Source organism: Heterocephalus glaber, unplaced genomic scaffold (genome assembly GCF_053883595.1).
Source record: "Heterocephalus glaber isolate CG9 unplaced genomic scaffold, H.glaber_assembly_v1.0 deba00001481, whole genome shotgun sequence".
NCBI classification, from domain to species: Eukaryota; Metazoa; Chordata; class Mammalia; order Rodentia; family Bathyergidae; genus Heterocephalus; species Heterocephalus glaber.
The window spans coordinates 16,319,770-16,347,301 of NW_028258317.1; the positions used below are offsets into that span (position 1 = coordinate 16,319,770).

A 27,532-nucleotide genomic window follows, 5' to 3' on the forward strand; every position below is an offset into this window, starting at 1 on the left:
TAGCAGGCAGTTAGAATATCTATGAACTGGCCAGGCATTTCTCCCAACACAGTTACAGATTCTCTCAGGTGTTCTGTGTGAGCTAGCTTGGCTTCCTCACAGTATGACAGCTTCACATGGTAGACCAGTGGTGGTGAACCTATGGCCCATATGGCACAGTGGACAGTTTATATCATTGAAAGATCTAAAAGGTTCATCATCACTGTGCTAGAGCTTTTTATATGATGGCTCAGGGTTACCAGATAGTATGTTCCAACAAATCAGCCATAAGCTGCATTGCCTTTTATGACTCATCATTGGAAGTCACATAGCATCACTTGTCACACGTAGTTACCTCTTGATTGGATGTCAGATTTTACCTTTTACAACTGCCAACATCCCTCAAGTCCATCTGGTATGGGAAGTGAGTCTGGCTGGGACTATAGTACCAAAGCAATACCAACAAGTAGGCTGTCTCAGGCAGTCATGGGCTATATGAGGAAGGAATAAGGGAAGACATTGTGGAGGTGGCCTTGGTTCTTCAGTTAGGTTTTGACCTCTTGAGTGGCACTGTGTAGATCCTTTAGTAACAAACGGTTTGTGAATGACACTGACTGCTTGAGTGCAAATTAAGAGGAATGTGCCGGCATATGGTGGGGCACACTTGTAATGTCAGCACTCTGGAGACTGAGACAGGAAGATTGCTGGCCCAAACTACATAGCAAGACCCTGTCTCAAAAAACAAAAAAGGAATGAACACAGCAGCCAAAGAAGTGAGCCAGATCAAGGAAAAGCCTGAGAAGCCAGGATGGTAACATAATAAGCTCCACACATAATTAGCGGAGAGATATTTACCTCAATCTCCAGTATGGAAATAATATCAGGCAAGTGCAAAAGGTTATTGAATGACAGCTTCATTATTTGCTTGGAACATCAACTAAGATCAGGTTCTGAGGACAGGTGATTAATGTGTTGGAGCCCTGTTGTGTACATCAGCATAGTCCAACAGAGCTTTCTGGGAGGAGGAAATGTTCCAAAATCTGCACTGTCTGATTCAGCTACCACCTACCTACATGTGGCTAATGAGCACAGGAAGTGTGACTAGTGCTAATAATGTATTTTTAATGAAATAGCTACTATGCTTAGAAGTATTGGGCAGCCCAGGCCTAGATAAAGGTTTTTACAAAAGAAATATGAACCAAGTACTTGGGATAACTGTGACCCCCAACATGTTACAGGAATTGAGTGGGACATCCTGACAGGTTTACTGTCTGATCCAAAGGATAACTAAAGGTCTTACTCTAGACTACATACTCCAAACAGACTGCTGAGGAAATACACTGTCCAAGAGCCTAAACTTAAGTGGTGGTGACAAATGTCTAACCAGGTTGCTAAGAGGTTTCAGGGATATGTCTTAAGAGGTAGGTGATAGGGAATTAACTTTTAGCATTCAACTCCCATTCCTTCAAGCCTCCAAACTACAGCACATCTTGAAGTCAATAAAGAAGCTTCATTTATATTGTTTTGAAAGAGAAATTTATTCTCAGAATAATGCACAAAAGCACAGGTTGAGGCTACTGTTGGGAGCTTCCACCCTTCCTCTTCCTCCTCCTCCCTCCTCTGAAGGCCAGGGAGAACACAGTTGAAGGAAACATGCAATCACAAACAATGATCAACTCGAAAGACAAAAGTTTTGGTCCAAAAGAACTCAACATAATTAATCCAATTACTGTGAACAGCTTCACTGAGTAGGATTAAGATATTGCAGATGTAGTGTTTCCAAGGGTGGCTCTTCAGTGCACCAGGGGGGCCTGCTTGAGGGAGATGAGAACTGAGCGCATGCGGGAGACATCTTTGGCCTGCTTGCTGGACTTGGGGTTAAAGTCACACAGCCGGGCCACCCGTTCCCACTCTGTGCCTGGGGATGACTCATCAATGTCATTTACAAAGGCTTCTTCTGCTGCCCTGGAAGCAACAACAAAATATGTTGGTTTAATGTAGAACCCTCTTTTAGTAACCTTATGGCTGCCTTGCTACAGAAAAGTAACTGCCTCTTTATGCCTGACTCAATGTCATTCTGGCTTTCCCAAGAGTTAACAGTCCCTGGCCCACGTCAGACTTAAGGGCAGACACATGGCCAGTTCTCCACATAGGGTGCCAGGCTGCTGTGTAAAATGGTGGAATACAGGTGTTTGGTTCAGGGCTTACTCTCTGTCTGGCCATCTCTGCTCCTATGGAGCATTACAAAAGCAAGTCATTGGCCAGCTATGTACTGCTTTCACTAACAACAAAAGCAGTAAGCTGGTCAAGGACTTGGCAAGTAGCTTATGCTGGGCTGAAATGAGCTTCAAGGAAATTTCAAGACTTCTAAAAAGCCCACAGGTCACTGCACAATAGCCTCTAGATTTATTCCTAAGGCTGGAGAGAAATAGGGCAGATCAAAGGGAATTCAAGACAAAGCTCCCATGCTAGCAGGCATTGAGACTAAAGCCATTCTGGAAGGGGGTTTGTTAGGACATTCTCAAGTTCAGCCAAAAGTTTGCCATTTTTCTCTCCAGCCAGGTGCCTGGGGCCACTCAAGGCACATTCTGGCAGGAGAGCCAATGTGAGCTACTTTTTGACAGGACACAGCTCCAACATTCTTTCACATCAAGTTCAGCCCACCCCCAGTGGGGAACTAACTGGTGGGAACTACAGCCTAAAAGGACAGTGGTTAAGAGGCGGGAAGACACAATATATTCATCTACTCCAACAAGCATCACGGGCAAAGCAAAAGCAATGGAAATGACTGGTCTGTAGGGACAGGGGTGGCACTATCACAGGGATGGCCGTGGCAAACACTGCTGAAGCCCAGAGCCACTACAACACTGCAACTTCATGGCACACACAGTTAGGGGCAGTGAGAAAGGTTTACTTAACTGTTCTAGGCTGTAGCAAGGATGGTTTATGTTTGTGCTTAAAGGTGAAGAGAAGAAAAGAAACAGGAGAGAAACTTTAGGTCAGATATAGAAAATGAGAATGAGCTCAATGCAGATGGTCAGCTAGACATGCCCTTGCCACTCTATCTATGCTTGGGAACGTGCAGCTGGCTTTGCTGGGCCACCCTGAGGCCCAGCAAAACCAGACTTGACCTTTCCAGTCTCCATTTCTACTCCAGAGAGAATGTGTAAAAAATCGAACAGCACCTGTAAGTCCAACATTTCAAAAGTCTCACTGCAAATGTACCTGGGGACCCAGGCAACCTAGTTCTATCTTATAATGGGGTGAACATCAGAGTCATGGGGACTAACAGGTTTTACAGAACTTAGCCTGCCATCCACCACCCACAAGTTCCTGTCCTCCTCCATTCCATCCTCATCTACCTTTTATAAAAAGCTGGACCTAATTTTTTTTGGTACCAGGGATCGAACTCAGGACCTTGTGCTTTCAAGGTAGGCACAGTGCCACTGAGCTAAATCCCTGGCCCTGGACCTAATTTTTAACGAGGAAACAGGGCTGTTTCCAAATTATGAGCAATATCACTTTGATAACAGGAAACTTTCCCAAAGAAGATGCAGTTTTTTGAGGGGAAACTAAACTCACCCATTTCTGGAAGTTTTGCCTACCTAGACCTCAAAGCTGGGCACCTTTTTATGTTAGGCTGGGGGACTGGGCATCTGAAGCTGGCCAGTAAACAGCAATTTATGACATGTAAGATTATAGAGAAACAATGACATCCATCAGAGACAACCCTCTGCCCTGGACTCCTTCTTCTGCCTGAACTTGAAGGAGAGGAAAACACCCCCATATTCTTGAAGGATTGAGTACAGAAACATCAGAGCTTCCACAGCTGACTCTGGTAATGCGAGGTGCTGCTGTTCACTGGCTCCTAACCTCCTAGGACTTTTACCTGCTTCCAGGTGGGGAACCTTCTCCTTCCCACTCAGGGCAGGAAGGCAATAGGGCTGTAGTAGCAGTGGCAGCAACAACAAGAGGTCAGAGTTCACCCACATCCTAACCCTTCCCAGACAAGATCACAAAGGACCCACAGTTTGCAAGGGAGTTAGCTTGTTTCCCTCCAAAACCCCAAATATGAAAAATGGCCATCAGAGGGTGCACGAAGTGATAATTCTCCAAGACCAGCAATGGATCACACCCAGTTTATCAACGCACAGGCAGCCCCCATAGTCCCAGTTTGAAATATTTTACAAAGCAAAGCATCATGTGACATAAAAGGAGCATTAACTCTAAACAAAAAGTAGAATCAAAACAAGGAATTAGTTTTGCAACATACACATAACCAATCACGTCAGCGAAGGGTTGTTTGTAGAAAGCTTCATCTGCCACCCTAGACAGCAAGAGATCCAAAAGGCAGGCAAGCAGGCAGGAAAAAAGAGAGAATATTGAGAAGCAGTAACATCTAAAATCCACAATAGAGGTGTGACTGGGCTCTGGGGAACTGCTCCCCTGTGCTGTCCTAAGCCCTGCGAGGCTTCCAGCACCAGACACTCCAGCAAGTTGAAGCTTCCCACTGGCCTCCCACACAGGGCTCCTCCATAACAGCAAGTGCTGCAGCTTCAGCTCTGAGGTTTAGCCAAAATGATATCTTTCAAAAAGCACCCAATTGTAAGCTAAGCCCTTTCACGTACATTATGTTGATTAAATCCTCAGTTGTAACAATCGATGCCACTGAGTACTCTCAGCCCACATTGCAGATGGGGCAACTGTGGTGCAAAGATGAAGCAACTTGCTCAGTGACACCACAGTGGCAGCACTTAGAACCCGCAAGTGAGGCAGCCTGGTTCTAAATGCAGGGTTTTTTGTTTTGTTTTGTTTTTTTATTCTTTTTTTGTTTTTGTTTTCGGTACCAGGGATCAAACTTGGGACCTAGCGCTTGCGAGGCAGGCAGTGGAACCACTGAGCTAAATCCCCGGCCCTTTTTGTTTTGTTTTTTAACCATATGTTAAACCTGTTTCCCAGCTGGTGTGCCCTTGGGAAGCCATGCCATCTTTCTCAGACTCAGTAAATATCACTGGGCAGGAACACTGCTAGCCACCATATGTCCTTGGTCCTAAAGATTTAATCCCAGATCCTAGACTATCCAAATGTCTTGCTTTGCCAAACTGGCTGGGTGGGATAACTTTTTGGTCTCTGGGGAACACGTGTGATCATTTCAAAAGCCCTACTTCAGAGAAAAAAAGCAGCTGAGTCTAGTGGTCTAGGGAAGGAATGCTAGACTCAGTCCTGGTTTCTGTGTGTCCCTTGGCCTGCTCAAGAAGTTGGGGCACTTTCTGAAGACCTCTATGCCAGACTGACTGGATTTGATGAATCCAGAGCTTCCCAGAATCCAGAGCTTCCCCGTCCCTCACTCTCCCTCAGTTGGGGAAATGGATCAACACAGCAGGGCATTGGGACTTACTATGAAGGAGCGGGTATACTGTGTGGAGAATTCTGCACTTCGAGGGACAGGCTGGCTGTGTCCCTGTTGCCCCAGACTGAACCCTCAGCCCAGCCATCCACAGCCACTGTGTTAAGCAGGGAACCCTCCTCAAGAAGTCTCAGCTGGCCTCTGCTCAGCTGGTTTAGGGTGGAGGCGAGTGGAATGGGGATTTTGAAGGATAATCGTCCCCAGTCATTAACCTAAGCATGCATATTTATTTGAAGACAAATTCTAGTAATTTTAGTTTCAGTTTATTTTGAAACTCACACATACCCTTTTCTCTTCCATTTTGGTTTATACACAAGGAGGTGTTTTGTGGAAATTTAGAGAAAGCAAAAAGAACAGCCTGATTGTAAGTCAAAGTGACTCAGCAGGAAAACAGAGAGTTGCTTGTGGGCCAAGTGAGTGGGAGGGAAAGGAAAGGCAGGCCAGTGTATAAACCCAGAATCCTTTTAGTTTACACAAAGGGCTACACCTGATCAATTTCAACTCGAGCTTGGTCTTAACTGCAAGAGAATAAAGGTTTAATGGTTCCTGTCAAGGCATCACCACCACAACAAAGGCTTGAGTGTCAGGTTCTGCTCCTCTGCAGTTAGCCCCAAGACTAAAGAGCTTGTCAGTGACAAGCACAGCCCCTAAAGAACAAACAAAAAATTATACACACTAAATGCAGGCAGCCCCACCTGTTTGTGCTTCACGCAGCAGAAAGGGAACCTGAATGCAGCAACTGTCAGCCTGGGCAGGATTGGGGCTCAAAGAACCTTGAGAGAAGGGAAGAAGAAAAATGCCTGACCAAGGACAAGCTCTGGAGCCCTAAATACAATTCACAACTTTATTTGATAAATAGCCCCAAAGTGGGCATGAAAAAAAAATGTCTGCCATGGCTGAGAGTCATGAATCCCCCAAACTTTACCACACTTTCAAAGAGCTGAAAAGTCTCAGCAGTAGTCACCTGTAACAAAGGAACTTTTCTCTTTTGGCTTGGAAAGGAACATATTCTGGGGTTGTTCTCTATGAGTAAACTGCAGAAATTGATTACTGCTCTGACTCCTGAAAAAGGAATTCTTTTTTACAGGCTTTTTTACTGAATAATTCATGACTATGCAGTGACATTTAGGTCCTGACTTTGGATGAAAGGAGAGATATGCAGTCTGGGGATTGACAGCAGAGTACAGATTGTCCATTTGGGACAAGGAACCCACCTGCCTGCTATATGCCCTCGAACCAGCATAGTGCCCAGCCCAGATGTGCTACCAATGCCTTGATGACTGACTAGGTGGAGCACGTAGAAAGCAGGTTGCCTGGGGACACACAATTAACTGCATGCCCTCTCTATCTCTGAGTCTCCTCTTCTGAACTTTTCTGCTTTTTCACCTTATCTCTGGGATCTCAACATCCAGCTATTGCAGAAGTCACCGAGGGAGAGACAATTGCTTCACATGAGTACCCCATTTTCTTTTCTAAAAAGACTCACTATTTACCTACCTACACACAGACAGAATATAAGGAAGAGGGGCCATTTTATAGACATTTATGGCACCCATTCCTTTAGACTCTAAAGTTTAGAGCCAAACATGGATGGAGGAGGTGCAGTAGTTAGCAATATCAACATCTCCATGGGGGAGATGTGCCACTGAAAGAAATTTGAACACAGCCTTCACCCACTGAAGAACCACTGGAGTATAGTGTGAGACCATCCCTTCTGTCCCAGGACCTTGATGACAATGGCTAATGTGTCACCAACTTTAAGGATACAGGTTCAGGCTTGTGCTACAGTTTCCACAAGGCAAATGACCTGGTTTCTAAACAGATCTATGGTCTCAGTGTGTGGTGGACAAGTCTTCTCTCTGGAATTTGAGATGTTCACCTGAGACCAGCCTTCTGATATTCTACAATTCCAAGTAGGACTGGGGGTGTAGCTCAATGGCAGAGTGCCTACCTAGCATGTGCAGGGGTTCTGGGTTCAATCCCCAGCACCACCAAAAGAGGAGAAAAGCAACAACAGCAGCAACACAATACAATTCCAAGCAAAGAAGCTATCACAGCTCTAACTCCACGCCCAGAGACAATCATCTTCTTAGGCTGACTACTCACAACAGGTGTGTTTACTCTCCCAAAGATACCTGATTCCATATGCAGAGCAGTAGCCTATTCTTAACAGGAGTATAGCAAAAATGGCTTGAAAACATTTCTGCAACAGGAAGCCTGTTTCCAACATATTCAAGTCTAAAAATCTAGGTCAAAGTGCTAAAGCCTCAGAACGCTGTATAGGGAGGGTCAGCACATTCTGCCGAGTACCTCAGAGCAGCCTCGAGTGCTGAAGTAGCTTGCTGGGAACATCGCTGCATGCACCGAACCCCCCTTCCCCCAATCTTTCTTCACAGATCTGGACTTGCACCTGAGAAAATCATTCTGAGTAAGCACATGGTACAGGAGTCTACACTTCATGCTGACCACAAGCTCAACAAAAGCCCCAGGCAGCTGGATGATAACCATCACCTCTGCCAACTAAACACCCTACAGAGACCAGTCTCCACCATACTTGCCCTAAAACATCAAATGGAACCTGACAGGCACTCCTCAAGAATACATCCCCTAGAGGAAGGTGACCAGGACGGAGGCATGAGCCTGACATTTAAGAGGCAGCTGACAGAATAAAAATGACCAAAGGAACACAAAGAAAGAAGGAAGGGCTGGTACATAAAAGAGAGTCCAATGGGCCGGGGATGTAGCTCAGTGGCACCATGCCTGCCTGGTAAGCCAAGTTCCTGAGTTCAATTCCCGGTACTGGAAAAAAAAAAAAAAAAAAAAGAAAGAGTCTATATGTTCTGTCACAGTTGCTCCATAATGATATCAGCTGGTTGGTGAAGTGGTTAGCCCACTTTCCCAGCAGACTTCCATCTAATAGAGCTGCCAGAGACAAGGGCACACCACACAATCCACTTCCTGCCTTGAGTACAGAAACCTAAGGTTCTGTCTAGAAAATTAAAAACACCCCTCTGGGGCTGGGGATTTAGCTCAGTGGTTTTGCCGCCTGCTGTGCAAGCGCAAGGACCCGAATTTGATCCCCGGTACCAAAAAACCCCCCAAAAAACAAAAAAACCCACCCCCAGGCCCGTATGAACTGCTTTTACACAAGGTGAGTGGAGTGATTACTATTTAGTGAAAGGTGGCCTCTGACCCCAGCAGAAGAAAGCAAGCCAATCTGCTTACTTCAAGGGAAGCCAGGCTGCATATGCCTCTCTAAGCTATTTCCAAGAAGGATGGACTTCCAAGAAGTGAAGCACATTAAACAGTTACTGCTTGATAGTGATATGAGAATGAATGCTTTTTTGTCCCACAACTATTTAACCATCAGTAAGTGAGTAAAAGATATTCTGAAAAAAACATTCTTAAGAAGTCAATTTAAGATTCTCTTAGGCACAGTTAAACATACAGTGAACTAAATTCTGAAGTCATTGTGTTGGAATATCCTTGGCTACCTAATTACAAAGCACATTTCCATGCTAACAGACCCTTTCACAAAACATCTTTTAGAGGGCAGAATTGTACTTAGGGGATACAACCTGACCAAGTCTATAATCACCACCAAAGTAATGAGATCTTCATCCATTCATGAAAATGACCATTTGAGGGTTCCATTTCCTCCACATACACTTAATCTATGAAATAATTTTTCCTTTCCTGAATCACACCATTATAGCTGATGCAAACCAAAGTCTTAAAGAGCTAAACTCACTACAGTTTAAGATGGCTTAAGGAGGCTGAAACTGTGCCCATAAAACCCAGGAGACTTGCAACTATTGTGTGTCAAGCTCTTTCTTGAAAACCTGCAAAGACATGTCACACAAGGCAGCAGCCAAGAACCTAGAGTGAGTGCTAAAAAATGGATTTGATTCAGCCTTGGAAAAGAAGCTGTGCTAGAACTACCATGGACTCACCTGTTGTTTGCTTTTGTTTTCTGTAGCTGCTCATCCTGCCTTGCATACCACTCTTCTAGTTCCTTTATTGCCTTTTCTTTCCACTCTGCTTCTTGCTTCCGAGAATTGGCATCTTTGAAGGGACAGAAAAAAACAGTACAGGTGAAGCAAAGCACAAAGTTTTCGTCAGTTTATTTTGATCTTATTAATTTTATGGTGGGTATGGGTATGTGTACCTGTGTGTGTTGGAGGAAGAATAGCAGGAAAGGGTAGGGAAGGTAAAATTCTACTTTCCCTCGTTTTTAGGGACTAAACCCAGAGCCTCTGCAATTGAACTACATCCACAGCCCCTTTTTGCTTCTGTTTTGAGACAGTGTCACTGAGTCACCTAAGATGGGCTCAAACTTGTGATCCTCTTGCCTCAGCTTCCCAGAGTGCTAGAATTACAGGTGTGTGCCACCACACCTGGTGCTATTTTCCCTCTGTGTACAACCAACTCTTGATCTCGGCAATCCTACTTTTGGTCTTTCAACACATCTTTTTTTTTTTTTTTTAATATTACTAACTTTCTTTATTATTTTTTTTATTTTTTTTCCCCATTAACTTTATTGGTACATTTTAGGTATAAAATACAGTTACATTCATCACTGGGTCTTGTACCATTACATGAGTCTCTTGGTTCTTATTTTTTTCCCCTTCCTTTGCCCTCCCTTCACCCCCTCCACCCTTCCCTATTTGCAAAGAACTTGTTTCCATTTTTTTCCTCTTCTCATATTTTTTTCCTTTCCCTTTTTTCCCTTCCCCTACCCCTCCCAATTCCCCTGCTCTTTTACAGCTTTTCTTCCTGTTACACAATTATCAATTGTACATTTTTTAAATTACAATATTAAGATCTAGGAGACATTACCACAGATTTTACAGAATTTAAAAGGATATAGAAAGCATATTTCAAAAATCTTTTTTGAAATAAATTTGACAACTTCTAAGAAGTAACTTACAAGACAAATTAGTGAAACTAACTCTGGAGGAAACATAAAATTTGAATAGCACCTATTAAAGAAAGTATATTCCTAGCTTGAAAACCTACCTATATGACAACAGCAGGCTCATAAACATTTTAACTGATAAATTATATCAAACATTTAAAGCAGAAAAAAGAAGGAACACTTCTCCCCTCATTTTAGGAATTCAACACTGTGCTAATCCTAAAATTGGATAAAGATAATAGAAGAAAAAAGTATAAACATAGATAGAAATTTGTTTAACAAAACAAAATCTTAGAAGTCAGATCTGGCAGTATGTAGAAAGTGGTTTTGTTATAGGGATGGCAGTGTTGTTTCAGCATTGGAAGATCCACTCCCAAAAGTCATCATTTTAACAGCGGAAAGGAGAAAGCCATATGATCCTGTCACTAGTTGGAGAAAGAGTATTGGACTAAATTCTACAGCTGTTCATGGTAAAAGCTATCAGGAGACTAGAAGTAGAACAGAACCTTCTCAACAGATTAAAGACATGTACTCCATACTTCCAGCGAGAACGCCTTCTATGAATGGAGACGATACAATGCTTTCTCCCTAAAGTGGGGAACAAGGGCATATATGCCTACTCTTCATCTGTCCATTAGACTTTGAAACATAGGTCTAAACCAAAATAGTCTGGCAATAAAATGACACAACTAGGATAGGATTGGCATGGCAGAAGCAAAATCTTTATATGTAGATGAAATGATCATCACAGAGAAAATACTAAGAAATCTCTAGGAGCCCCTAGAACTTGTACCTGAATTTAGCAGGATTAGAAAATACAAGGTATATATAAAAATTCAGGTCTGTGTATACTTGCTATAAATGAAGAACTGGATATTGAAATTTTAAAGTTATGTAGGAAAACAAAGGACCCAGAAAAGCCAAAAACAGTGTTGGAAGACATTTAGCACCCAATTTTAAGACTTCTTCTAAAGCTACAGTAATCAAGGCAGTGTTGGTGTAAGGAAAGACATAGATCATTTGAATAAAACAGAATCTAGAAATAGAACCACACATATATGGTCCACTGAGTTTTGAAAAATTATTTAACATTAGCATTTTATAGAATATAAACTCCATTCAAGAGCCGAGGAAGAGATAGTGTCTTCAGCAAACGGCACTAGAACACCTCGTATCCGTATATAAAAAATTAACCTCAACCCTTTTTTTCCATACATGAAAATAACTTGAAGGGATCTATGAACCTAAATAAGAAAGCCTAAAAGTATAAAACTTTAAGAAGAAATTATAAGGGAAAATATTTATGAATTCAAGGTAGGCAAGAACTACCTAGGATACAAAAACCATGATGTATAAAAGAAAAAAACTGATAAATGAGATTCCATCACAATTTAGAACTTTAAATGACATCATTAAAATGAAAAGTAGTCCTTAAACAGACCATATTTACAATGCATACAACCTATGAGCAGAATATATAAAGAATTCTTAGAGGTCATTAATAGACAAGCCAATTAAAATGTAGACATAAGAAGATGATAAATAGCCAGTATAGTACAAGGAACGCTGTGCAATTCTAGAATCAGAAAAATACTAATCAGTACAATAATAAGACTGAATTATACACTCATTAGGGAGAAGAAGTAAAAAGTTTTAAAAGCCTTGTCATGACTTTTTCTTTTTGTTGGATTCTCCCCCTTTGTGTTTAATTTGTCACATCCAATGGATTCATTCTGCTGGGTTTCCTGGGGTTGTGATCCTCATTGTCTTTTCCTAGGGTATTATCTAAAATTTTTTAGAGTGCCAGTTTGGTATTCATGAAGTTCCTGAGGTGCTCTTTATCATGGAAGCATCTTATTTCTCCATTAATTTTGAAAGATAGTTTTGCAGGGTACATCAATCTGGGTTGGAGGCTGTTTTCCTTTAGGGCTTGAAATACATCACTCCAAGCTCTTCTTGCCTTGAGGGTTTGCATTGAGAAGTCTGCTGTGATTCTGATGGGCTTTCCTTTGTATGTGATTTGTTTCTTTTCTCTGCTTTTAGAATTTTATTCTTCTGTTGGATTTCTGGAATCTTAACTATTATATGCCTATGTGTAGAGTTTTTTTGATCAAGGCTAGCTGGAGTCCTATATGCGTCACTTATCTGTATATGAAGTTCTTTTCCCCTCCTTGGGAAGTTTTCTGCCATCACTTCTGTGAACAGTTTTTTTATGTCATCTGCACCTCTCCTCTTTCTTCTTTGACTCCAATCAGTCTTGTTATTCTTCTTTGCATCGTCTAGCAGCTGCTGGATTGATTTCTCATGTTCCCTTACAATTTTAAAGCAGTTTTTCTTTTCCTGGTCACTAATTGCAATCTTATCTTCTATATGTGAAATTCTATCCTCACATTGGTTCATTCTGCTGTGCAGACTTTTGATGGAGTTTTTAATCTCTTGGAAATCTGTTTATATCTGTTTTATGGATTCCATTTGTTTCCTATGTTGGGATTCTATCATGTTCCTCAGATCCTCTATTTTTTTATCTGTGTCCTCTCTAGATTTATTAATCATGTCTTGCACCATGAGCAAAATCTTTGCTGTTATCTGATTAATTATTTCTGATTTCATTTTTCCCAGATCCTCTTTTGTTGCCAGTTCAGAGAGTCCATGTGGTTGAGTATCAGAGTGTTCCATCTCGTTTCCCTGTGGGGTTGCTGTAGGTGATCTGGAAGTCTGTTTTTGAGGCTTGTTTATGTGTCTTCTCATTTCCACGGGTGGGGGGTGGGTGCTTCTGGTGCCCATGCAGCTCACCTTCTGTGCCCTAGGAGCTTGGGATGGCAGCAGGGGAGCTTCCTTCTGGGTGCTGGGACCGCCTCACCTTCTTGGCCCTAGGAGCCTGGGATGGAGGTGGGGAGCTTCCTTCTTGGTGCTGGGACCCGCTGAGCTTCTCTGCCCTAGGAGCCTGGGATGGAGGCAGGGGAGCTTCCTTCCAGGTGCTGGGACCGGCTGAGCTTCACTGCCCTAGGAGCCTGGGATGGAGGCGGGGAGCTTCCTCCTCAATACATCTTATCCCAGTCCACTGACACCTTGGTGAGTCATTCATTGGTTCTTGTTTATGAATCAATTAAATTCAATTCAGGGAGCAAAAAGAGGGAAGGAGTGTGGAAATACTAACTTTTTTTTTTAATACTAACTCTTAATAAGAAAAAAACAGTCTGCTGGTGCACCAACTGGGGAAAAGGCAATTAAAGATAACTCCTTAATAATGGTGTCTATATTAGTTTGGGTGGGGTATTCTTATTAGATGATCTTTTACTCTTCATACAACTACAGTCTATATCCCAGGTTTGACAATTAATGGTTTTATGAAACAGAAGGTGTCACTCATAACTAAATATGGGAGAAGTGCTTTCATGAACCAGAGGGCTGTGAGGAAAATTACCAGAGACAGAAATGATTCAGGAACCCAAGAATGGCAGAACATAGAACATTAAAGTTAGAACCACAGAACATCTATTTCTAATTAGACTGCAGAGAGACTCCATGGCAGAGCCAGAGCAGACTTTCAAAAGAAAATTCCACTGGAAAGAACTGCAGGGCTTCCAGTTATCAGTTAACCAAAGGTTCTAGAAATAACAATGAGAGGGCCAGGGATTTAGCTCAATGGTGCCACTGCTTGCCTCGCAAGTGAAAGGTCCTGAGTTCAATCCCCATTACCAAAAGAAAAGAAAAGAAATAAAATGACAGTGAGAAACTGTACACCAAGCAGGTTTGCTGATTAGAGTCTCAAACAAAGTTTCTTAGGCCTAAATATGGTTTTCCCTAGGACATATAGTTTAAGAGACACATGTCAGTATATTGAGAGATAAATGAATACACATCACAGATAATGGTGTAGTGGACACTGAATTTACTGATACTTCAACTGGCTACCAGTGATCTAGACAATGTTCTAAAAATGCAGAGCAAGAGCCCAACTTGTAATTAATATCTTTGAGAAGAATAAAAGCATAGTGGCGGTGTCAAGTAACTACTTGAGGGGCCAGGGACTTAGCTCAGTGGTTCCACTGCCTGCCTTGAAAGTAGAAGGACCCAAGTTCGATCTCCGGTACCAAAAAAAAAACCCCAACTATTTGAAGGGGAAAAAAACCTTGAGGCATTCTTGGGTATTTTTAGAGCCTGCCAAGAAATGTCTTGTAGTAGCAACCTGTGGAAAGCTGTGTCCATAACTATAAGAAATAGCCTAGTAGCAGCTAGAAATCCTCTCAAAGTTTCAGATAACAAAGAACTTTTTTTCATAGAACAGCTTTTATATTTTATTAATATATACTTGTATTAGATTACAAAGAACTTTTCAGAAATTATGTTACTAGGACTTTCTACTGACAGCTTTAAAGTAGACCCAGTAAACTTCTGATATGTGCCTGTGCACGGCACAAAGGGTGTGTGTACAACAGAGGATGCTATGCTGCAATGAGGTGCTGTGGGTTGGTGGTGCCCTGTGAGCATGGAATTGAAAAATATCAAACATTTAAAAATGTAAGGTCTTCTTTGATAGTGGGGGAAATTAATTCCAAAAGAATATTTTTGATTGGGGAGTATTTACTTTCACTGTAGTCTACTGAGCATGAAAAACTTTTACTATGTATTAGAACTCAAATATCATGGAACTTTTCAAAAATAATTTTTGAAAAAGTAGTCTAATTTACATAAAAATTGAACCATTTGTAACAGTGTACTTACTGTATAAAACAGTGCATTTAATTGTTTTCTGACACTGACAGATTCAAGAAGTGCCACTGGCAGTAATAATTTAGAATTCTTCAATGCTTAGCTTGACAAGATAAAGATCCAAGCCTGAAAAAAATCTCTTTTGAGTCCAAGAGGGTGGAAAAAATGAAATGTCCCCTTAGAGAGCAAGGCACATTGACAGGTACCTCTTCTGACCACCTTCATTATTGTGTGCAGAAAAGAAAATTACTTGAGAACACAGCCAGCAACTAAGCTGAAAACCACTGACACTGATTCTCTTTTAGTATCTTGTGCTTTCTCACAGTTCTTGCAGACAAAAAGGTGATAACTGAAGAAACACCTTACGTGTGAATGAATTCAACTGGAATGCAAGGCCCAATGTCCAACTTTTCTCAAGGAGGTCTTAAATTAAGAAAACAACTCTCTGCTAGGCATGGTGGTACACACCTATAATCCCAGCACTTGGGAGACTGAGGTAGGAGGTCAAAACCAAAAGCTGGAGGTCAGCCTGGGGTACATACTGCGTACAAGGCTGACCTGAACTACATAAAGACCCTGTCTCAAAAAAAGAAAAGAGAAAGAAATTAATTTCTCCACCACTAGAATATACTCTCTCTGAGGGGACAAATTTTACTAATGCTAGGAAAAGAGAAAACACAACGCTAGGTTTGATAACATTAAAAATACCCCAGCAGTCCTAATACCAGCTAAGTCCTGTCTTTAAGCCTAACCAAAAGATACACAAAGAACATGCAGAGCCCAAAGGTATACTAGCATCTCAAGACCTATGTTCATCTTCATAAAGCTGCACTATCCAATACAGCAGCTACTGGCCCTATGTGACTACTTAAATTTATTAAAGTTGACGAAATTTTAAAATTAAATTTTGCAGTCACACTAACCACATTTCAAGTACTTAAAGGCCACATGTGGTCAGCGGCTACTGTATTGGACAGCACAGATACTGAACATTTCCATCATCAAAGACTATTACATAGTGTTGTTCAGATTCAAACTTAAGTATGTCTTTGTTCTGAAAGCTACATAAACTAGATATAAAAGATCTAGCATCAATTGGCTATGTCATCTGGGTTAAGTCTTCCTATTTCTGGGTGTCAGCTACCCCACTTGAAAAGGAATCGTGTTTTCAATAGGTCAGTGGTTCTCAAGAAGGAATAATACTGCTCACATTACAGTTACATACAATGCCACTGATTCTAGATGTACAGTGAATTATTTAGATGTGAAGTATGCATCTTAAAGCAGATCAGCCAATAAAAAGTACATGTAGCCAGGTGTGACAGTATATGCCTATAATACCAGCACTCTATGGGGATGAAACAGGATAATCACAAGTTTGAGCCCAGCCTGGGCACCTTAAGGGGACCCTGTCTCAAAATACAAAAGGAACTAGGCTATAGCTGCTTATTGTGAAAGCCCTGGGTTCAATAATCCCCAGTACTCAAAAAAAAAAAGAAAAAAGAGAAAAGGAGCTGGGGGGTGTAGCTGAGTGGTAGAGTACTTGCCTATCATGCATGAGGCCAGGGTTTGATCCCCAGCACCACATAAAAAAACCCCAGAGACACTAATTCAAATTAAAAAGAGATAAAGGCAGAATTCAGGTCAACCAGTCTACTGCAAATAGACACTCAAAGATAGAAAGGGATTTCTTACCAAGGGCTTCCAAACGTTCAGTTTGCTCTTCTCTCCATTTACGGATACTTTCAGGTTCTGATTGCAATCGATCCACTTGTGAAACAGCTGCATAACTGTCTGTTGGACCATTACTCTCCTTAACAAAAAACACAATTATGCTTTATCAGTGCCAAAAACTCCTTGAAATGTGCTTCATAAAAACTAGAACCTCTGGTTACATATAGCACTGCTGGCTGTTGTAAAATATTAAAGGATTACCTTAACAGCAACAATACAACCTTATGTGCTGATAGAGCACTTTCAACATTATTGCACTGAATCCTTACAATCTCCGGGAAGGAGGAGGAGTAGCTGTTACCTTACCTGTTAACAAGTGGGACATGAGTGGGAAAGTTGGGGGTGAATAAGTAACAGATGTATTAGGAAACTGTGTTATCAGTTTGCTTCCTCATCTGACAGTAGTGATATCTTCAAAGTTAACAAAGTACAAAGCAAAACAAGGCCTAGAGCCTAAGAATTCTAAATGCTGTTATACCACCTAGTAAAAAGTTCACTTAATACCATCTAATCAAAATACAGCAAATTCTAAGAAAGACCCCAAAGAAAATGTATTGTTACTGTAGTCACACCTGGAAGAGAAAGATTAAAAAGTAGGCAAATGGGGGAGGGTGTTCTTTACAGTAGGTAAGATTTGGGAATTAACAGATAAATTAATAAAGATTCGAATTGATGTTAATCTTTGGAGCCTTATTCCATTTGCTGAACTAGAGAGTATCATCAGCTTAACCTTACCAGACTATAAACAAAGATGGAAAGAGAATTTTTTATTGCAGTGTTTGACACAGTATATGGCACATAATGCTTACATCAGCTACTGTCATCATTATGAAAGGTCATTTCTTGAGAATAAATGTGATTAACACTAGGGCCAGGTCAGTAACATCTTAAAAGTTCCCCGCCTATTAATGGCACCTCTTTTTAAATCCTGCCACTTTGACAGTTAATATACCAGCTACTAATTTATCCAGGAAAGTCAAAGGACTGGCTTTTTTTTTTAATAACCCAGTCAATTCAAATTATAGGAAAGGAAGGCTCTCAACCATTACCATTAAACATAACCAATGAACTCTATACCTGGTAGTATTCTCCATTCATCACTCCATCAACAGCATCTGCAAGATATGAGATTTCAGTCCGTCAATCAGGGCTGGTCAAATGCTGGGCCAAAGGATTACATAGTGGAATTACTGTATGTTGTACATACTGTGAGCTACTCAATGCTAGCCCTATCATAGGTGCTAGACATAACTACTACTTTATATGGAATGAAACTAAGATGTACTTATATACAAATGACAACTACTGTAACTTCATCAAAGTGTGGACAAAGTGTCCCTAAGCTTCCAAGTCCAAAACTTTTAAGATTCTATTTTCTGGCTTAGAGAGATGACAAACGGAAGCCTGGCAGAAGAGCCACATACAGCCAAGTGTTTCTCTGGGAAAGATCTGGAGAAACCAAAGTCTGGCCCAGAATCATCAACAGTGAGCAAAGCCATCAGCTTCATTTTCAAACCTAGGTGCTTTCTTGAGAGTTAGGACTCTTCACGCTATGGCTGGCCCAAGTTTGGTGCCTAAGGGGCTACAGGTGAGAATTCTTGTTAATTCCGCTAGTCTAGTGATCATGAACCCTTCAGAGCTTTCAGTGATAACAAACCAAACACCACAGCATGCATGTCACAGGTTCGCCACCACTAACATTAGCCCCAAACAATCATGATTTGAACATGTCAAATTAAGTCAGTGCTTTTAAGGATTTAAGATACAACTCAAAGTATTACATGCAATCCTTTTGGCACATTAGCTATTCATGAATTAAATGAGAAAGTCTACCGCAAAAATATATTAAGTCCTATACACCTTAACCTATTTAACACAAAATGGTTCCACAGATCATACATAATTTAAAATACATACTAAGTAAAGATTTTTAAAAATCAGGATTTCCATAACAGGTCTGGAAAGGGCTACATGTCCCTTTGGAGGAGCTGCCCTGCCTCCTCTTGGAAAGCCTCAATTTAAAACTCTGCCAACATGCTCTATTCTATTGGTTTTGCCAATTTCCTACCTACTGTGTAGGACTTCTATATTATCTTATCCCTGTATTTTTAAATTTCAGTGACTGTCTTATTGCATGAGGGAGAAGGAAGATGAGAAAAGAGATGAACCTAAAAGATACAAGAGCCCAGGTAACAATAGAAATGCCAAACAGCATGGGCCACTCTTCTGAGGCTCTCAGGGTAATACATGGTAACATCACAGTTTTCTAAAGGTCTGGGGCACTCTCAATCTTGGTTTTTCCCTCCAACATGCAAAGATTCCATTCAAACCACTTCTCTGACTTTCCTGATTCCCAACTAATTAAACCCTACTTGAACTACCTACTCTCCAATCAATTCTAACATTTTATTTATGCTTTCACTTTTCCCAATTCCCCCTTTTGGCTTTGAGGCTATTGAAAATTTTTATAGACTGTTTCCCTACCATGCTTTTCTTGATACCAAAAGATGCTTTTTTAAAAAAGAGAAATGGAGACAGAAAAAAATACCATGTAATCTCATCACTCAGCCCCATTGGTTTGTATCTTTTTTTTTTTCCCCATGAACTGTATCCCCAGCCTTAAAAAAAAAAAAAAATACATATTTAAAAAATTGAGTCCCCTGATTAAAAATCAAAATACAATTTTTTAAAAATACAATTTCCAGTTTTGCCACCTGCTGAGCAAGCACAAGGACCCAAGTTCGATCCCTGGTACCAAAAAAAGAAAAAAAAAAAATACAATTTCCAACTCACTAAGTTGCTAAGTTGCCCAGGCTAGGCTCAAACTTGGGATCCTCTGGCCTTAGCCTCTCAGAATGCAGGGATTACAGGTGTACACCACCGCACCCAATGAAACAAAAGATATTTAATGACACTTTTCTTTTTATTTTATGATAATATAAAGAAAAATATTAAATGTATGCGAGATAATTAGTCTTTAAAAAATGGCGCTAGGACTGGGCTATAGCTCAGTAGCAAAGTGCTTGCCTAGCATATATGAGGCCCTAGGCTCAGGCTCTAGCAATGCCCACCTCCCCAAAAAAGAAAGTGATGCTAAACCCAAGCAAGCCAGGATATCTGAGCATCTATTAACTTGATACGTGATTACAAAACCATGGGATCTAAGCACAGAGCAACCCATTCATCTTTGATCTGTTTCAAATGCTGGTTTTTATTTATTTTATGTATTACATATTTATATATAATATATAAAATATATTTATATCAACATATTTCCCCAATCTGTTTTACATTTGTGTTTTGTTTGTTTTTCCTTGTGTTGGGGATTGAAGCTAGGGCTTCACAAATGCTAACCACTCCTGTGCTTTATGAGAGTACAAAAATCAATTTTTTTCTTTCTTTTGTTTTTTTGAGACAGGGTCTCACATGTAGTTCAGGCTATCCTTCATGTAGCCCAGGCTGGCCTTGAACTTGTGGTGATCTTTCTGTTTCAGCCTCCCCAGTGCCGGGATTACAGGTGTGCACCACCACATCCAGTTATTCTTTTTTAAATTTTTTGAGACATGGCTTCGCTATGTAGCCCAGGCTAACCTCAAACTTCTAATCTGATCCTCTCAGTCTCTTAAAAAAAAATGAACTTCTCATAGATTTTGCCAGTGACCTTTTACTACTTCATGCTGTTTAAGTGCAATCAATAAAAATTTTTAAACAGTCCACCAAGTTTTAGAAATACAAAGTTCATCAAAAAGTAAATGAAAGTACTCTGGTGGTACATCAACTGTTCCTCTATAATAAATTGATGAAGCATTGCTAGGTGACAGGACCTATATCCTAAAGACTTCTTAAACACCACCTACTTGCCCTGATTAGCCTGCTAGTTTATCTTACTACAAGTGTCGCATTTTTCAGTAACTAGACTGCGATATCATGTTTTTAAATTTTTGCTAAACTGATAGTAGAAGAATAAGAGGTTTGGTGTGCCAGTCACAACAAAAGTAATATCATATCTGACATTTGATTTTCTTCTCTACTGAACTGAGTTTTGCTTATTCTTTTTGCTATCATTTGATCTCTAAGTATTCTCCATTGGTAGTCTTCTCATATTGCAAATATTATCTCCCTTTTGTCTTTTAACTTGGTTTATGGCATTTTAATACCTAAGAAGTACTTAATTTGTATGTAGACACTATCAATTTTTCCTCTTTTTTTTGGTACCCAGGATCGAACTCAGGTCCTTGCGCTTGCGCAGCAGGCGGCGAACCACTGAGCTAAATCCCTGGCCCTCTGCATCTCCTTTTATGCTGAAGGCCATTCCTACTATAAGATATTCACTTTTCTTCTGGTACTTTTTTAAATGCCTGTCTTTAATCTACCTAGAATTTATTTTTATGTAAATTTTAAATCATAGGCTCTACAATAGCTACTCTGACCAAGTCTACATTATGGTTAATATATTACAGCTAACATACCAACTATCCAGTTTTCCAGCCCAGGGCCACTTTCCGAAGGGCAAACATTGATCACTACTTCATACACAAAACTAGAAGCAACCCTCATCTAATATGTCCTAAATTACATGTTGCTTGTCCTTTAGACTCATCCTCATCCACTGTTTGGGATGTGCTTTGAGCTCTTTATTACTATAGTATTATACTGACATTCTTTTTTGAAACATGATCTCACTATGTAGTTCAGGCTAGTCTTGAACTCACTATGTAGCCCAGGCTGGCCTCAAACTCACGGTAATCCTCCTGCCTCAGCCTCCCAAGTGCTGGGATTACAGCATGTGCCACCAAGCCCAATTTATACTGACATCCTTATATGAATCAACAACTGACCCAAGTGAAAGGATAGTCCACTGGTACAGAAACATCTAGGCCCATAACTTATTAGGACACAACTCAATGATCCAGAATCAAACTTTCTTTTTTTTTGGTACCAGGGATCCAACTCGGGACCTTGCGCTTTTGAGTCAGGCGGCAGAACCACTGAGCTAAATCCCCCGCCCCTCAGAAGCAAACTTTCTAGGGCATCTTAAAAACTCTAGCAAGAAACAAGGGCCAGAGTAAGTTTCCAAAGGGAAAAAGACTCAAACCCACCTTCAACTTCCCATGTTCCCCAAACATTTGTAGTCAAGCATATCTAGATTTGAATCCCAACTGGGCCACAAATTAGCTTACTACCTTAGGAACACTGCTTAACTTCAGCAGTGACCCATTCTCATCTGAAATATGACGGCGTTACCACTCAACTCACAGAGCATCCATAAATGTACAGTATAAATACTATGTGTGAGATTTCCCTAAATTTCTCTCTACCAAGGCTACCAATAAAATTACTCTCCCTCCAGAGAATCCCTCTTTAATTCATCCACCTCTTCTTTCTCCTCCAAGGACTCATCAGAAACACAGTAACTAGCGCCTTGTTACTATACTCCCTTCTTAATCACTTATTCTTCCCCACTCTTTTTCCAGCCCTCAGGATTGAGGGCTAGCTCTGCTCTACTTGCCCTGCTTCCTTCTTGACCACTTTTTCTTTCTCAGTATCCCCCAAGCCACTGCACCCAGCTGATGATCTCCTGCCCCTAAACTTAAAAGTTTCTTCTCTGGACTGCCTAACAACCAAGGGAGTCACCTAAGGCTCAGTCCTCCATTTCTGCCTGTGCCCACTCTCCGTGGGAATTTCTCCGAGGCTAGGAGGAGTTTGAGACTTTACCTCTCTCCTCTCTCTGTTAAAGCCTACTACCTATAGTAGGCTCGCTGATAAGAGTAAAACAGAGCTCCAATCTAAAATCTCTCAATTTACTCAGTATACCTCAAAGCTAATCGATTCTGTAAACTCCTTCATCCTGCCCTGCAGAAATAATAGCAGCTAGGATTCACTGTTTGCTTACCATATACCAGTAAGCACTTTAATACTCTTAAACATGATCCTAAAAACACCTATGCACCTTTTATAGAGAAGAAAACTGATGAAGTAGTAGTAGTTACATAAATTACCTAAGACCACAAAGCTGCACTCACACACAAGTGGCTGAACGTGGTGGCACATGCCTGTAATCCCAGCACTCTGGAGGCTGAAGGAGGAGGATCACCAAAGTTCGAGGCCAGCCTGAACTACATAGCAAGACCCTGTCTCAAAAAATGAAATAAACAAATTCACACCCAAATAGCATAGGGTTGCAAAGAGTCCTAACCAGAAGGGAGACAATGGGGGGTGGGGGTGATGTGAGCAGGCGGAGACCAACAAGTTCTCTAATCCCAAAAGGAAGTGCTGACCACTAACTATTACCAACCTCAAACACACTGTCAGGGATCTGGCATTAAGTCACTGAATGCTTACTTCATTAAGAATGTCTTTCCCAGGAACTAAGTCAGCAATCATCCCTTTCCTTCCCTTTGCTGAAGGCCTGAAACACAAAGGGCCCCAGTATCTATTCTATTTTCTTCCTTTTACCTTCCCCAACTGCCTACCATCAAGATCCACATGTTCTATACATACAGGACTCTTTTCGGCCATTTCTTTGTCAAGTATATGAACATCTGCTATGTGCCAGACATGCTGGCAGATACAACAGTTGAGTAAGAATAACACTGTCACTGAATCATGACAGCCTTCTAACTCTAGGTCCTGCTTCTCGAACTTCTGTTCTAGCCAGAACAGTCACAATGCTGTTCTTTTATCCCACCACACCTTGGCTAAAACACCTGCAACAGAATTCGGTACAGTCTAAAGGAGGGGAGCCGGATGAAGGGGTGCCCTCTTTTTTTATCACCTAATGCACACTTGTAGGGAGCCTGGCGCTAGCTAAACAATTCCTAGACAACCTGCTTCTGGGTTGGGGTTTTGTATCCCCTCTGCCATCTATTGAAAGTCAGCCCTGGACACTCGGGTTTGTAAAAAGAAGATAAGAAATTAAAGAAAAATTTTTTAAAAAGTGGGGAGACTTGGGGCTCGGCTGTTAATACATCCTTTTCTCTGAAGCAAGTCCCCTCTTTTTCCTTCTACTAAATGAAGGTGGTAAACTAAATATCTAAAAGGTAAGAATGTTTAATTCTCTGGCAAATGTTAGAGACTATCCAACAACAAAAAAGCCCCTAATCTCTTAAAACCAACTTCAATTTCCAGTTTCTGGCCCAGTTCTGTCCAATCTGCTTTCTGTAACTTGCATATTGAGGTATACTATATGCTCTTCTGAAGAGCTTATTTGCCTAAGAGGTGGCATAGTGTGGTATAAAAACTCAAGAGACTGCAAAATACCCTTAGTCCCTCAAGAAAGGTTCTGGCTAGCTGGCACAGAAATTCAAGTTTTCCGTGTCTCAAATATACACAGAACACTACTACACCAAAGCTCAAGCCTCCAACATGCCCTATTGTCTCAAGTCCTATTTCTTTCTCTCCTGTAGGTTGCCGGTCTAGTCCCTCAAGGTTTAGAGTTTAGGGTAGTAGAGACCCTCTCATCTGCCCTAATGGTGCCCCTTTTTCCTTTATTTGGAATGTTTTATTAAAAGTCACGTTTCATTTCTTCTAGCTAATTTTCTACTCTACCCCACTGAATAGGTATTTTCCACTCAAACCTCCTCCCCCCAGACTTAAGCATCACATTAAGGCAAGGCATTCAAAGGTCAAATTCTCATCCTACCCACCCCCAGCCTCCACCTCTCCTCTCCAGAGTTTGGCTGGGGAAAGGCCACACCGCATTCTCTTCTTCCCTCCCTGATTGGTCCAGGCTAATCTTGAGTTCTCCTTAGGCAACCGTGCTTACCAAAGCCGTTCCCAGAGGAAGAAGAGCTCCTCCAGATACTCAACAATGGTAAACTCCTAGCCCTCTGGGCCAGAGTTTTTCTGCACGGCTTGAGCATCTTTCTTGAGTTCCTCATTCTTTCGTTCCTCCTCATCACCCAGCACTGCACATCTTAAATGCTGAATGAATACCATTGTCGTTTTTGGCTGTATGTCTCAAAAACGATACTATTCTTATTCTTTCTGCCCTCCCTTCCCAATAACCGGTTCTTTCTAGGCTCAGAGTTGCCTTTAAATCTGGCCCAACTGCGCCAATGCGGCTGCTTCAGAGACCTGTCTTAAAGCACAGCAAATGGTTAATGAAAAGTTGAACTGAAGGCGCTTCCTGCGGCTCCGGAGCCTCACAGCCACCCTACTGTATTTGCTTTTTCACTCCGCCTGCGCCAGCGACACTCAGAACGGGGCAGACTTCTGCATGACTGGGCCGGGGTCTCGTTTCCTCTTTGCGATCCTCCCTAGCCTGTGGCTCAGCCAAGAGCACGAGCCAAACCGAAACTCGGAGCCACTCCGGGCGGAGTTTCTCTTTAACTCCTCCCACCCCAAACGCGCCCGCGCTCTCACCTGGACCCCCCGGCGGTTCGCCGTGGGGCTGAGGCCCGGGGGCGCTGCCGTCCAGGATAGCGAAGGCCTCGTCGTTCTCGATGCCTGCAATCTCGCTCTCCTGCTGCGCCAAGAAGGCCGCGGCCGGGTCTTCCTCGCCGGCCACCCCGTTCCCCAGCGCGGGGCCGGCGGTGGCGCCGAACGGATCTAGCTCAGCCATGGAGAGCAAGTCAACGGCACAGACACCAACGCTGAGAGTCCAACCAACCGACACACGGACACGGCACCCGGCAGCTACCGTTGTGGTGGCAACTGTGGTCGGAGGACAAGCGGGAGGGGCGGGGCGGGGGAGCAGGCAGAAACGGAAGCCCTGCCACTATATCCGGTTGGTCTAGGCCGCGTTGGAGAGCCGGAAAGTGAACCGCCAATCCGAAGTCAGCAGCTGCCCAATCAGCGGGCGGGCCGGCCCCGGGGGACCACTAGTGACAGTGAGGGGAGCGCGGAGCTGCTAGGGCCAGGCAGGCAGAAGTGCCAGTGCCTGGAAAGCAGTCTCAGCACTGCGGCTCCAGCTGGGAATGAGCTGGCTCGGCTCCTTCTGAGGGGCTTCAGGTGCTGCGAGGAGGTGAGGCGAAGTTGGGGTGGCCATGACTGGCCACTTAGAAGAAGCAAGCCATTTAGGTTTTCTGAACCTTAGGTCCCTGATTTTTAAAATGAAAAAGCGCTGAACTACTGCCTCCTTCTTGGGATTGTTGGAAGACTGATCCTTTACGGACATGGACTGGGTTTGCTATATAAATATTTCTTTAGCCTAGGTTATTTGCTCCTTTGAGGCCTGCTGACTTAAATGTAGTTGATTCAGATCTACTATGATTTTTCTCCCCTCTAACCTTAGCTGAGGCAAGAGTAGTGTGAGTTCCAAGCCAGCAGCCTGTGTGATTTGGCAAGTTCAAGCCCCGCCTGGTCTACTTAGTGAGACCCGGTCTCAAAAGCAATAAAAGCACCATTTTTACAAAAAAGCAGACACTGAGGAACTTTTTTTTGAAAGTGGTATATAGCTCAGGCTGGCCCGAGAGACTGAGGCAAAGAATATATTTTATTTGGCTAAGCACTTTTGGAAGCACAATACTGTATGCCGTTTCAGAGCTAGAATAGGTTTCTAAGGCTGGAAAATTCCGTAGGGATTACCCTCTTTATAAGAAACACCCTGGTGTTCCAGGGATTCAGTTGCTCAGGGAGTTAGTGGCCAAGAGGAGACCCGGGTTTTTTGGGACTCCTGTGATAGTACTAGTCAGGGCCTCTTTTATTTACAAACTGTTCCAGCAAAGGTCAGCAGAAACTTTCTTCATATACAAAGTTCTTCACTAGCTGGCCGTAGTGGCACCAGCCTCTAATCTGAGCATTGGGGAGGCTAAGGCAGGAGGATCACTACGTGTTGGAGGTCAGCCTGGGCTATAGAGTGGGTTCAAGGACAGCCTGAACCACATAGCAAGGTTCTCTCAAAAAAAAAAAAAAAAAAAAAAAAGTTCTTCAGTGTTTCTTTTAAATCAGGGACATGTTAATAACATGGTTAATTTTGTCTACACCATATAACAAATAAGAATAATCCCAGTTAGTCATACTCATGTTAAGGAGAGTTTTGTTTTCTTTTTGGGGAGAGAGAGCAGAATGTTTATGCACTGGCCAACAGAACTTTTCTCCTTCACCACCCTAAAACTAAAAAGGAAAAAGAAAAGGAAAAACCAAGCCAGATGGCACCAGTCTAATCACAGCCACTTAGAGGTTGAGCCAGGAGAATCCATCACTTGAGGCAAGCTTGGGCAACCTAGAGGGACCCTGTTTCAAGGGGGGACAAAAAGGTAGTACCAGAAACAAAAAAACAACCAGAAGACAAAGATGCCCTCAGAGATAATCAGCAAATGGGCTTTTAAAAAATACATGTAGAGGGCTGGTGATTTAGCTCAGTGGTTCCGCCACCTGCCTCGCAAGTGAAAGGACCTGAGTTTGATCCCGGGTACAAAAAAAAAAAAATACATGTAGATTTGCTTTTAAAAATGGTAATTATTTACTTAAAACATTGACTTTTGGGGGTTTTTGTTTTAGTTTTTTGAGGCAAGGTCTCCCTATATAGTTCAGGCTGGCCTTGAACTCATCATGATCCTCCAGCTTCAGCCTCCTGAGTGCTAGGACTACAGGTGTGTGCTCCCATGCCCGGCACAAAACTTGCTTTTAAAGTGATCTTAAGTATGGAATGTAGGAAAGTTTTAAAGAAAAACTTAAAAGAAATTTAAATTGTTAGGGTCAGCTGGCCATGGTACACACCTGTAATCCCAGCTCTTGAGAGATTGAGGCAGGAGGATCAAGATTTGGAGGCCAGCCTGGATTACAGAATAAGACCTTATCTCAAAAAAAATCCCAAAACAAAAAACAAGGATCTATAA

General features: G+C 42.0%; 1 protein-coding gene across 4 annotated transcripts; it reads right to left on the reverse strand.

Annotated features, from left to right (window-relative positions):
* Nucleotides 1-1,492: 1,492 nt before the first annotated feature.
* On the reverse strand, nt 1,493-26,586 carry Clta (clathrin light chain A). 4 transcript variants are annotated; one of them, XM_004870109.4, is made up of 7 exons: nt 25,116-25,449; nt 17,829-17,866; nt 16,713-16,830; nt 9,340-9,451; nt 4,253-4,306; nt 2,899-2,934; nt 1,493-1,944 (listed from the first exon to the last, which is right to left on the reverse strand). In XM_004870109.4, exons 1-7 carry the CDS (start codon nt 25,312-25,314, stop codon nt 1,773-1,775), a joined length of 729 nt encoding a protein of 242 aa, XP_004870166.1. In that variant the 5' UTR covers nt 25,315-25,449; the 3' UTR covers nt 1,493-1,772. The 4 variants fall into 4 exon arrangements, with proteins under 4 accessions (XP_004870166.1, XP_021104168.1, XP_004870167.1 ...); XM_021248509.2 differs by lacking the exon at nt 4,253-4,306; XM_004870110.4 differs by lacking the exon at nt 2,899-2,934.
* Between the last annotated feature and the right edge of the window lie 946 nt (nt 26,587-27,532).